General features: G+C 40.4%; 1 protein-coding gene across 1 annotated transcript in view; it reads left to right on the top strand.

Moving 5' to 3' along the window:
• Positions 1–12422, top strand: part of exoc4 (exocyst complex component 4) — a 127414-nt gene that overhangs the window by 113726 nt on the left and 1266 nt on the right. Inside the window, exons 19-20 of the mRNA XM_079262877.1 lie at positions 52–211; positions 11667–12422. The exon at positions 11667–12422 is cut by the window's right edge and continues 1266 nt beyond it. Of these exons, the coding sequence (XP_079119003.1) occupies positions 52–211; positions 11667–11904 (398 nt within the window). The 3' untranslated portion in view covers positions 11905–12422. The remainder of the gene's footprint in view (positions 1–51; positions 212–11666) is intronic.

Raw genomic sequence — 12422 nt, 5'->3', positions numbered from 1 at the left:
AGCACAGTTTTCCCCTCCTTTTATTGGTGCTGCTCTCTTTTCTCTCACCAGGCCTTGGTCATCTGATTTCCTGCATTCTCATCAACGGGGCGCAATACTTTAAAAGGATCAGCGAGTCTGGGATAAAGAAGATGTGCAGAAACATCTTTGTCCTCCAGCAGAACCTCACCAACATCACCATGTCGAGGGAGGCTGACCTTGATTTTGCCAGGTCAGGGGTTTTTTTTTTTTTACATTTTCAAAGACGTATCCATCGTTTATGGCAGAAATAAAGCTCACTGAAAGCATTTCATCTAGTTTAAACCTAAAATACACCTTCCTTTCAGTGCTATGAGCAGCAACCTTGTAGTCGCAGCATTCGTCCTCATTTTCCACCAAATGAATATACCAGAGAATAAAAACGTTAGGACATTTTTCTGATCATATTTTCCAAGTTGCTGTTTTTCCCTTAGCTTTCTAGTTGCCATGGCAGTAAGAGGTTTTATATTAAAAAATAAACTAAGGGGACAATCATCTTTGACATGATTTTATGTACAAAATGTGGTTTCATTTCAGAATCTCTTCGGAAAATATTCCAATGAAAAATGTTTTTAATAAAAGTAAATCATGTAAAATGAAGCAACAGAACAAAGGAAATTAGCAGATGCACAGTGTCCTCAAGTTGAGATTGCAACTTTGTCAGCACACAAGGCCGACAGATGGTCAAACACATTGTCAGACACACTGTTTATCTGTGTCCATGTGTTCATTTGTGTTTACTTCTTATTTCCTGTAACTTTTTCTGTCTTTCTGCGGCTGGAAATTCTGACAGGTATGAAGGAAAACAAAATGGAGGAAATTGGAAAGAGATTAAAAAAAGCCAGAAAGAAATTAGTCATTAGGTGTGTTTCCATTACATCTAGAATTGCACAAAGTGTAAACATTGCAATTAAAAAAAACGCTAATGGAAACACCCCCATTTTGGAAAAAGTGTAAAATGTTGCTAAAAGGTTTTTATGCTCTCATGAAGTGGTTTTCCAGTCATTTTGTTTTGGAAATATATCGCAAAAGTTTAAGGGAAACATTTTTTTCGCCTTTATGTGTTTGTTGTTGTGATGTAGAAGCTTCATGACCAGTTCATTTCCAGTAAAGATGGTGAGTTCTGGGACAAACAACTGTGAATTTTAGAGTTTTAGAATAAAAAAAACAAGGATAAAAGCTTTGAAAGGCCGTAGCAAATTTTTCACAGAAGTTTGAAAACCCCAAAATAATGCTTCGTGGTTACCTTGCTTAAGGTGCAATTCTCACAAAATCTCGTCACCCAAACGAGATTTTACGAGAACTGAGGCTTATGCGCTCAACACTGTTCAATGGAAACACCCGCAAATCGCAATTGTTGTCAAAACTTAGAAATATCACTTTTATTTTGCGAACAAACATAATAAAAAATGCAGCTCTTGATACTCCTGTGATATTTGCTCTCTATTCTTTTATTGGCTTCTGTCCTCAAGAGGAACGATCAGGGAAAACATGCAGACATAAGTGAAAGCTGAGGGGGTGTAAGACTGAAAAACATAGAGATAAAAACTAAACTCACAGAATTGATTCATTTGCAGTAAGATGAACTTAGGTTTTAATAATCCTCATTGCTTCATAATACATTGCGTTTATGAGCACTTCTGTCTGGCTGGGTGGCGTGTCTGCATCTACCTGTTTGTGCTGGCAGAGTTTGGATGTTTTCACTGTTGATAAGATGCAGTACAGGAATTAAAGTTTCCCGAAAAGCAAAGATTTGGAAAAAAAAACAAAAAAACAAAAAAACAAAAAAAAAGGTAAAGTGAAATGACCTGAACTGCGGTGGATGTGGAGGACCATTGATTAACATGTTATTTTTACCCTCTGTCAACTTTGATTATGGAGAAATGCCAGTGATGGCTTTTGTGTCTTTTGTCTTATTCTCCCACTCTCTCTGATTACAAGGCGTGGGTGGTGTGGAGGTGTTGATTGGGAATTGCAGAGCACATTGTTTACACATTCATGGCTTTTTGGATTGGCCAGCCTCCGGCTCCAAGACACACCAAACACATATAACAAACCTGCACACACTCAGTTACATACACACATCTGTTGCATACCCCTTTGCTCTCACAGATACTCAGCCAAGCCAATCAGCACATTTATATTTAGGATTTGAATATTCATAGATGATGTTTAAACCTGCTTTTTGGGACTAGATATACAACCTCTGTAGCTGTGCTGGTTGGGATCATTTGATACGCTGACATCCAGAGCATTCTTATCTAAAGACACAGTCTAGTAAAATTCAACATTAATAATGAACTAAACCTGCGGTGCTTAGCTTTTATCTTACCGCTTCTGGCATTCAGAGTAATTATTCAAACTTTGCCAAAGCGAGCATATGATGCATGCATACAAGTGAACTTACCTCCACCCACAGGAGCCCTCTTTTCAAGTCTTACCAATAGGAGCAGCGGCAGAAAAAATGAAGTGAAGGAATCATCAGATGATTATCTGAGCAAGAAATGTAGCCTATTTTCCATCATAGTTGTCCACCACGTTTCTTAGGCTGCAATCTTTCCGTTTTATCTGGTGCATCAGATTTGTACTTGTCCCTTTCTTGGTTCTTCTATTTGTAGTAGCCAGCTCCATCTTTTCTTTCTTTCATCTTTCATCAACCAGTCATTGCTGGTTAGAATGATTACCTCAATATGTAGTAAGATGGCACTAGACTCTTTGTAGTGTAATTCAGCTTTACTACTTCATCGCTGTGACTAAGGTTACATGTGAATCTCATAAGAAAAAGAAAAATAAGTGCAGCTTTTTGATATTACTGCCATTTTTGACCCAGGTCTCTGGTAGAGAGAAACAGCCACCTGCCTTGCCAAGAATAGGTGGGTGAGGGTAGAGTTTATTTATTTATATATAATAATATATGGCGTTTTGAAGCAAAGCAGGTTTTTTTTTTTGGTTTTTTTTTAAGACGTAGCGAAACAAGCCCTTTTGACCCTAATCTGAAGTGAAAAACAGTCCTATGTAGATGGGACCTAAAGCAGAATATTCATTATTATCACCTCTGGAGAAATGAGAATAAAATGAGAAAAGGAAGTAGTTCCAGCAGGAAGTCTGCCTTGCAGAGACACTGCAGATGCTTGCCCATATACCCATGCACCTTTTCTTCTTCCCATATATGTGTGTGTGTTTGTTTATTTTGGCTTTATCTCTGTGCTTGTGTGGGAAAGAAGGAGACCTAGACAAGAGCACCATAACAGCCACTGATCTGAGGTGAAACTACAGAGAGGTCTGATAACCAGCACTGCAGAACGAATGAAGACGCGTGTACACACACATACATGTACACTTGTGACTCTTGACTGTCTCTCTGATAAGCGTGCAGAAGGATGGGGAAAGAGTGCCACCTTGTGCTTGAATCATGTTTTTTTTAATACAGTTTAAAAAAAATCTGAAAACTTACAGTCTACAAATTTTTAATCTTGCACCAGATGATTAAACCTGAATGTGTGTGTAGGGTTGTGTGTGTGCCTGTGTGTGTGTTAGTATCATCCAATAGCGGTCTCTTGTCTCTCAGTCAGAGGTTTGGCAGCAACAGCAGCTTCTAAGTCAAGGTCAAACACACACACCTAAACTCTTGAGCACAAGTAGACACGCACACATATATACACACACACACACACACACACACACACACACACACCATCTGCTCAGAGACAATTCTGGGACTCATTCTGCAGACCTGTGTGTCGCTGCAAAGTCATCTCTGGGTGTGTATTGACTGCACTCTCAGCCATATCAGTCCAGCGATCAGCCCTCGCTGTCCGATGTGTCCGGCTCTCCCTCTGCTCATTCTGATTACTGCTTTCTTGACAGGGACAAAGATTAGATAAACGGCAGGGCTGGGGTTTTTTTTTATTTTTTTTTTATCTTAAATACCAGACGCAATAATAATTACACGTGACAACAGAACTCTCAAAAACTTGGTGTTGTTGGCAATGTTCCAGTTCAGCCTATCAATAACTAAATGTTGGCACTGAAAACAGATACAAGGATCTTAAATAGAGATTTCGACTAACTAGCTGCCACAGAGTCAAAGTACATTCAGAATTTTGTGTTTTAGCAGTACAGTCAAGTCTGAGTGTACGTTCCCACCGCTTCCCATGTCATTCATTGTTGCAGGGACCCCCTTAGGGGTCTTACTGCTGCCCGACACCATGACGATTGCTTTAAAGAAGTTCAAATAAGTGTTTTTCTCTCCGCACCGGGGTGGAGTGTGCATAGCACTTAAGGCATGGTTTGTATAATAATGTGTTTACACGCAGCATAAATGTCCCGCAGCAGTGGTAAATGTAGATAAATGTGTACTCATTTATAGCCGCAGCAGCATTTCAGGGTGTGTTTTTCAGATGCAGGCTGAGTCTCATTCTTCCAAACATATAGTGGATGTCTGAGCTACCCAATGACCCATGTAGGCAGGTTGCAGTACCGTCATTACAACCCCAGCAGATCTGCAGCCGCATAGCCCACAGTTAGGGCTGAATACCACTCTGACAGTCTCTCTGTAGAGATGCGCCAGAGTTCAGCACAACTCACCCACCTGTGTGCTGTGTAAAATGACTACACTGCTCCAGTGTGCATGTGCTTAATGTACAAAAAAAACATGTGAAATGTGCATCTTTCTGAAGTGTACCTCCCCACAGTCTGTGTGTGCCAAAAATGTGGTGCGAGTGAACTGTCTTTGGTTTTGTGTGCACGTCAAGGTGACAAGCTGGCACGTCCTCTGAGAATGTGGTAATAAGTACAGTTGACGGCTGTGTCAGGAGGTAGTCGGTGTCAACAGATAAAAGTGTTTGTATTTAGACCAGGTTGCCGTACACTGTCGCTTCTGTCTCCCTTCTTGTCACCTTGTGTTTTTTACTTTATCTCTCTCCCTCCTCACTCACTTTCTTTTTCTCGCCCATCTTTTTTCGTCTCCCGTTTTTGCTATCATCCAATCACCTGCACCGCTTCTGCTGAATTGAAATTCTCTTTCTCTCCTCCTGCCTCCGGCCCCTCCCTTTCTGCTGCGCCTGTTTTCTGCGTGCATGCGCACGGTGCAGTACGACGAGACCGGTCTTTGCTGATGAAGCCTGTCGCTATGCGTATGTGTTTATGTGTGCGCGCCTCGCAGCGTGATGGCGCTTGTCTTTGCTGATGAAGCCAGTGTGAGTGTTTTGCGTGTATGTGCCCGCCCTTGTCTGTGTGTTTGCTGTGCGTGGCGCAGCATGATGAGGCTGGTCTTTGCTGATGAAGCTTCAGCCGGAGTCTCTGCAGACCTTTCCTCATTACCAGAGGAAAGACAAATGCACTTTGGCGGGAGGTGGAGACAGAAGGAAGCATGGGCAGTGTTACAGAGGGGTTGAAAGAGCCAAAAGGATGTTTAGATTAAGATTAAAACCACATAAAGCCTCCTCATTTTTGAAAACAACATTTACATTTGACATAAAACATATTAATGACAGGATTTCCAGCTTATTTTTGAGGGAAAAAAAAAAATCTTTCACCCTTGGTGATGAGATTAAAGTGAATCCCATCTATTTAAGCTACATTTCTGCATTAAAAAGGCAAGATATATCCTTTAATCACTGTATTAAACTTGTTAAATTCATATTTACTCTGTAGCCTAAACTGGGCACGACAGCTCATCGTTTCCAGTTGTCATAGTAACGCATGCTTTCCGGCACAGAAGGCTCCCAGACGCACTGCAGTCAGATATTACCACTGTCAGGGTAGAGGAGGGAAGATTTATTAGAGAGAAATATAAAATAAGTGAAACCAGCCGGCTACTTGGCTTACAGCTTCTCCCAGCGAGGAAAAGGACCCTGCGCCACACCTGGATGTCTGATCTTAAAAAAATAAATAAATAAATAAAAAAAGCCACTGAAGGGTTACAGTCGTTTTAAAAACCTTGGGATCCACAGGTCTACATAGCATGATGGATGGAATAAACAATACAGCTCCTCTCATCCACTTTCAAGCAAGACAATGATCATACAAAATACATAAAATATCATCCCCAACCTGAAGTAGTGTTTTTTTTTCTTTAAGCTGCTTTAGCTTAAGCTCAGCACTTGTGAAAGCAACATTAGGCGTTGACAAATGTAAGCAGTTGTCAGATGTGGTTGCAAAAACTTCCATTAAACATGGATGTACTGTTACAATAAACATAAGAAAAACAAAATCAGGGGGCGAAATCTTTGTTGTCAGTGGAAGGAGGCATTTGTTACAGCAGCAACAAGCTTCGGTTCAGGCACTGATCCACACACTCTCTCCTGTTATTTCTCCCCTTCCACTTCATCTCTCCACCACTAACTAATGTGTTGTTGTGAACGCGCTGACAGAGGCGGCCGGTAATGGCTTTAATATTGTACACCCTGGAAATGAGGGGAGATGAATTGTGCTGAATCCTATCTTTCCTTCACTTTTCCTGCCCCCCCCCCCCCCCCCGTTCACTCTTGTACCATTGTCGTATGTCGGTCCTGTGCTGCATCCTCGCATCGTAAATTACCTTAATATTCTTTGCATATGAGGAAAAGGAGGGGGAGGCTAATTAAAATTTAATAGAATGCACTTCATGGAGGCATGTTGATGCATGCGCACACACAGACACAAAAGCTGATTACTAAATCAGAGCTCTTATAGATGGGAATTCTTGGGGAAGCAGGTGGAAATTGGTAAAAATTAGTCTGTGTGAAGAGGGAGGGTGCACAGAGGGAGGCTGAGGGCTATAAAGACTAAAGAGGAGGGCAATCAAAACAATTGACTTCAGTTTTGTGGGGGAAAAATGAGGCTTGTTTCATTAACTAGTTGCAATTCGACTGAAAAGAAAAAAAAAAAAAGACGTGTGTATTATAGTGCACGTGTCACAAGGGAATCTTTCTTGATCATGCAGTGTGGAGAGATTTTAATCTTATTAACAGCCCCTCTCCTGTTTAGCAAATAGCTTTCCAACTGTTCGGGTAATGAACTGTTTGAAGGTGTTTTCAGCACACACTAACATACATCAGTCAGACACATGAATAGATGGACAAACATGCACACACACATGCAAACCCACTTTTCTCCTTCTAAACAAGCCCCCTCCCCCCCAAGCGCTGAACATAGGCCAAATCACCAGCTGTCCTCATGACTCAAACACCCAAACAAACACACACTTCAGCAGCCAGCTGACACTTCTTGCACACTTTATTCCTGCAAAAAGCAGCTTTGCTGGTTTCATATTAGATGCTGTAAGAAAAGACGTAACAATGGCTTCCGTCCTCCGTTATATGTTATAAATGAGCAAAAGCAGATCTAACTTTAACAAATGTCTTCTGGATATCCAGTGAAATGCATCGCTGCCAAGTGAGTTATAGTTGCTATTAAACTGTGGTGAACTTATGATTAGGTATTTTTCTTCTCAGCTTCCAAACTATCATTTATCAGATTTTTTTTTAGGCTGAAGAAAAATGTTCAAAATGTCTGTAAAAAGGATCACAGTCATCATTTCAGTCTTCACTGAGGTTGTTTGTGGTTTATTCTCCACACAGCTTCTACTGAACTCACAGTAGTCTACCAGAAAAGTCATTATTTTTCTTCTTGTCTCTTTTTTCTTTCTTTTTACTAATTAAATTTGTATTCTGTTTTACTTGCTGAATCTATTAGAATTAAAATAATAATTATTTGAAATCTACCTACAAAGATTTCACAGCAAGAACTTGGAGACAGTCTGTATTTCTAACATTTTGGTTTTTTTTTATTGGGTCTTTCTGGGTAACAGGCAAATACAACCTGGATCTACTGCAGATTTTTCAGAGTTTGCAACATTCACTATACAATGGGGTGTGGGGGGGGGGGGACTCTGACCCTTGAGGACCACAGTCCTGCAAGTGTCAGGAGTTTAACTGCTGCACACCTCAGATCAGACCTAATTAGCAGACTGATGCAGAACATAACTTCAAACTCTCCACTAGTCTGCTAATTAGCCATTGATCTGAGTCAGGTGTGTTGCAGCAGGGAAACTCCCATGCTGCAGGACTGTGACTTTCGAGGACACCCCCCCCCCCCCCGCATGATACCTACTATTTAAACTCTGCAGTCTATCCAACCGGAATGTCTTTGTGAAGAAAACAGCTGTCAAAGCAAATAAACAGTTATTCACAGTTGTTGACTACCCAGTGGTTTGCTGTAAATATGACTCTATGACACGTAAACGGCTTTAATAATCATTTTATTGCTCCCTTAAAGCCACTTGTTGATTCTGAACTCCTCCCCATTAAGAGCTGATGAGGATGTGAATTTGGAAAGAACTGTTCAAAGATCCTTCGAGGGCTGCAGTCCTGCAGGTTTTCAATGTTTCTCTGCTCCAACACACCTTTTGAATGTAAAGCAAACAACATTATGGTGTTTGGAGTCATTGAAACCCTGTTGTAAAGAGCTACAGGCTGGGTTCTGGTACTGATATAACTAATGAGGGGAGAATTATTGACAGGCAGATTTAGACATTTGTCTTCTCGAATGATAAAATCTCATATTTATGGCACGTTTTATATGGAGATAAACCCACAACTAGGACCCATCTGTTTCCTTTTGCTGTTTGCTTTTCAGTGTTATAGTACTACTTGTCATTATTGACAAGCTTCTTTATAAAAAAGATCCCAGGAATGGAAAAAATGGGACCTTGGGAATGAATGGGGAGTTAGAAAGAATGCAAATGTTTTGATGATCAAGGGCATGCGTGTCGAGCCAGAAGGTCAAATAACATATATACGCACATCTGTAATCTCATCTTTTTTAATCATCCTCTGTTGCTGTGGCTTCATTTTATTCCTTCTACCTGTCCATAAGTCTTTCCTAGTCTTCTTCAGCTGTTGAATCTCCAAAATGATAGCACATAAAACACAGATGCAGAAGAACAGAAGCTCCCTAAGTGCCCATTATTGCCTCCTTAGCATTGAAAATGAGCGCCACAAAAGTGGGAACGAGTTAGGGATGAGAAGTAGAGCCATACTAACGAGTTCAACTTTATTTTCTTATCTTTTTAGAGCACCATATTATAAATGTTTGAACCAATTAGCTTTCTACCTTATATGTCAGAATTCTCTCTGCTTTCCGTGACAGCACGACGAGTTATTGTCCTTTTTTTTTTTTTCCCCCTGCTGTCTCAAAAATCTGAAAACAAGTGGACTGAACAAAGCCCCTCAAAAGCCTTTTTTTTTTTCTTTTCTTTTTTTTAAAGGATTAACTTTCTCAGAGCCTAAAGTTTGGGTCTTCAGTGACTTCTGGCTTTCATTGAGCAGCCGAAGGCTGTGCTGCTGAATGCCCAGCACCTGTCCTTGTCCAAGGTGGCTACTTTATTCTAATAAAGCCAACCTGTCGTTGCTGCCAGGAGAAGAAGCAGAACTGCAGCTGTTAGATCTACGACTTTTCCTGAGATTAATTACGCAAATACAACAAGTCACTTGAGGGATTATCATATTGTAAATAATGGAAACAAGGACTGCCGAAGAAGAAAAGAACATTTTAATCATTTGTATAGCATGCATCAAAAAGGTAAATGGTCTGTGTACATGCCAAATTGGTCCTCACCTCCTGTCTGCACCTGGCTGCATCTGTAATCACTGCATGCTAATGTAAGGTTTAGTGTAAGAGGGTGCTTACACTCACCAGTCACTTTATTTGGCTGCCTTAATTCTTCGTAGTAAAGATTCAACATGGTGTTGAACACATTCCGCTGAGATATTTTCTTCCATATTGACGTGATGACATCACACAGTTGCAGCAGCTTTGCACATCCATGTTAAAATCTTGCGTTCCACCTCATCCCAAAGGTGTAATATTCTGACCCTACACTACCTTCTGTTGTCCAGCGTTGGTCAGTCTGAATTGTCGCCTCGGTTTCCTGTTTTTAGCAGACAGGAGTGGCACCCGGCGTGCTCTTCTGCTGCGGTCGCCCGTCTTCTTTTAAGTTTAACATGTTGTGTGCTTTCCATTCTCCTCTGACATTGAGACATTTTGGTCCAGACAACAGCTGCTGACTGGATATTCTCTGTTTTTCAGACCATTCTCTTTAAACCCGAGAGATGGCTGTGTGTGAAAATGCCAGTACATCAGCAGTTCCTGAAATACTCCCATACCAGATTTAAAGTAATTTAAATCCAACTCGCTCGTCAGCGAGTCATCTTGAGCATGTCTACATGACCAAATACACGGAGTTACTATGAATGTGAATCTGAACATGCCTGTTTGAATAATTGCTTTGAAAAATTGAATTTGAATGACTGTATTTAAAATTGAATCTTTGATTTTTTCTTTTTTATATATTTTGTCATGAAATTGAAATATTTGTATCTGAAACATTTGTTTTCCCAATTTATTTTCCTAATTCAGTTTCAGTTCTCACCATTCAGATTCAGGTCAAAAATTCAACTTCAGATCTGAAGTGCAAACTTTAGTGCTACACATCCAGAACTTAACATAAAGCAGAACTCGCTTGGCATAGCCTAACCTCAGTTTGAGAGGCTGAGATCCAGCAGCAGCAAACGGCAAATGCTGTTTATGCTTTGGTAACATTGGCCTGTTGTTTTTTTTTTTTTGTTTTTTGGTTTTTTTAGCTTTAGCATTACCATTATCACAATCTTCTAGTTTGTTATGAACCATCAGGGTTAAATCTACTTTCTGTTTCCAGTTAGAACTAAACATGGAGGCAGGATTCAGTTTTATGCTCCTCACATGTGGAACAAACTCCCAGAAAACTGCAGGTCTGCTGAAACTCTCAGCTGATTTAAATCGAGGTTAAAGACTTTATTTGCTGCCTTTTTATCACAATAACTGTTAATTTCTCCCACTGTCATTTTTATTTCATGCTTTTTTTTTCCTCTTTATTTATTTAATTAGTTAAATTTTCTCTTAAAATTTAGTTTTAGTGCTTTCTGCACCCTGTTGTAATCATTTTAATGTTTTTATGTAAAGCCCTTTTGTCTTGTACATGAATGGGCTCCACCAAGAAACTTGCCTTTCTTTGCCTTTTGAATGAGTCGATGCTAATTGGTTTTGCTCACATTTCCAGGAGTAGTGACTGTATACAAAACAAATGCACACACAGCCCTTTTCACTTATTTCACACGTTTCCCTCTAATGTGTTGTTTCATTCAGCACTATTCAACAATACTTTCCGGCGTTGTGTCCCGACTTCATCAGTATGGAGTTCATGGTCTCCTAAATGCTCCATTGAGGAATTACTTCCTGATTAAAGACTTAATTCCACACACATCTCTTTCCTCTTTTGCCTTTGTCAACAATGTTTCATTAGAACAGCTTTGGTAGATTTAAGTAAAAGAATTTCCCCCACTTTACCGTCAACTCCCAGCAGCAGCAGGACGACGTCCTTAAAATCCTCTTTTACACAATTGTTTTTGACGGGAACTGCACTTAGTCTGGCTTTTGTGTCGTTCCTTTGTTGTCCATGTCCCGTTTGATTCTGCAGCTGAAGATGAAAAACAGAGTGATATAAAGGCGTCTCTTTTTATTTCTCCCTCTGCTTTCCTGAAGAGTTTAAAGCTTTTTTCTTAACTCTTAGTGACCTTCCACTTCTTTCTTTTATTCATAAACTCTTGTCATTTTCTCTCTCCTTCCAGGCAATACTATGAGATGCTGTACAACACTGCAGACGAGCTGCTGAACCTGGTGGTGGACCAGGGTGTTCGCTACACGGAGCTGGAGTACATCAACGCCCTGTCGTTGCTTCATCGCAGTCAGACAGGCGTGGGCGACCTCAGCACTCAAAACATCCGGCTGCAGAGGCTGAAGGAGATCATCTGTGAGCAGGCAGCCATCAAACAAGCCACCAAAGACAAGAAGATCACAACAGTTTAGCCATAAAATACACCCAGTTACAGATGCAAAGGAGCTTTTCCCCATCTAATATATCCATAAATTCTTGTTTCTGTGCTTTCAGATCTACAGCAGATGATTGGATCATATTTGCAAAAGTTAAAAGTAGAGAACAGCTGGCAGGATGAGGGATGTTTAAATTGATTTTTGCTTTAGATGTGACATTTTTATCCATTCTGTCAGTGGAAAGTGTGTTCTCTTCATGTTTTCTTGCCTGTGATGGAAAAATATTATGGACAAGGATTGATGCAGCTGGACTACTTTCTGACTGGTTATGTAGGTAACAGCAGACCTTACTCGGTCAGACCTTACACTGACTCACTCTAATTGAGGGATGAGGTGACGATGACGACACAAATGCGAACTTTGCAGGTCTTGTTATCACACCAGGTAACTTAAATGGTCAGTTTCCCTTCTTTTTCTCCCTTATTAAAGAAAACAAATGTGGCCCGCATGCTAAAACCCTTTAACAGTCCTCAGCTGACCAAATCTACATTTCT

This window comes from Telmatherina bonti (assembly GCF_933228915.1).
Source record: "Telmatherina bonti genome assembly, chromosome: 23".
Classification (NCBI taxonomy): Eukaryota; Metazoa; Chordata; class Actinopteri; order Atheriniformes; family Telmatherinidae; genus Telmatherina; species Telmatherina bonti.
This window is presented reverse-complemented; position numbering and strand designations above follow the sequence as displayed.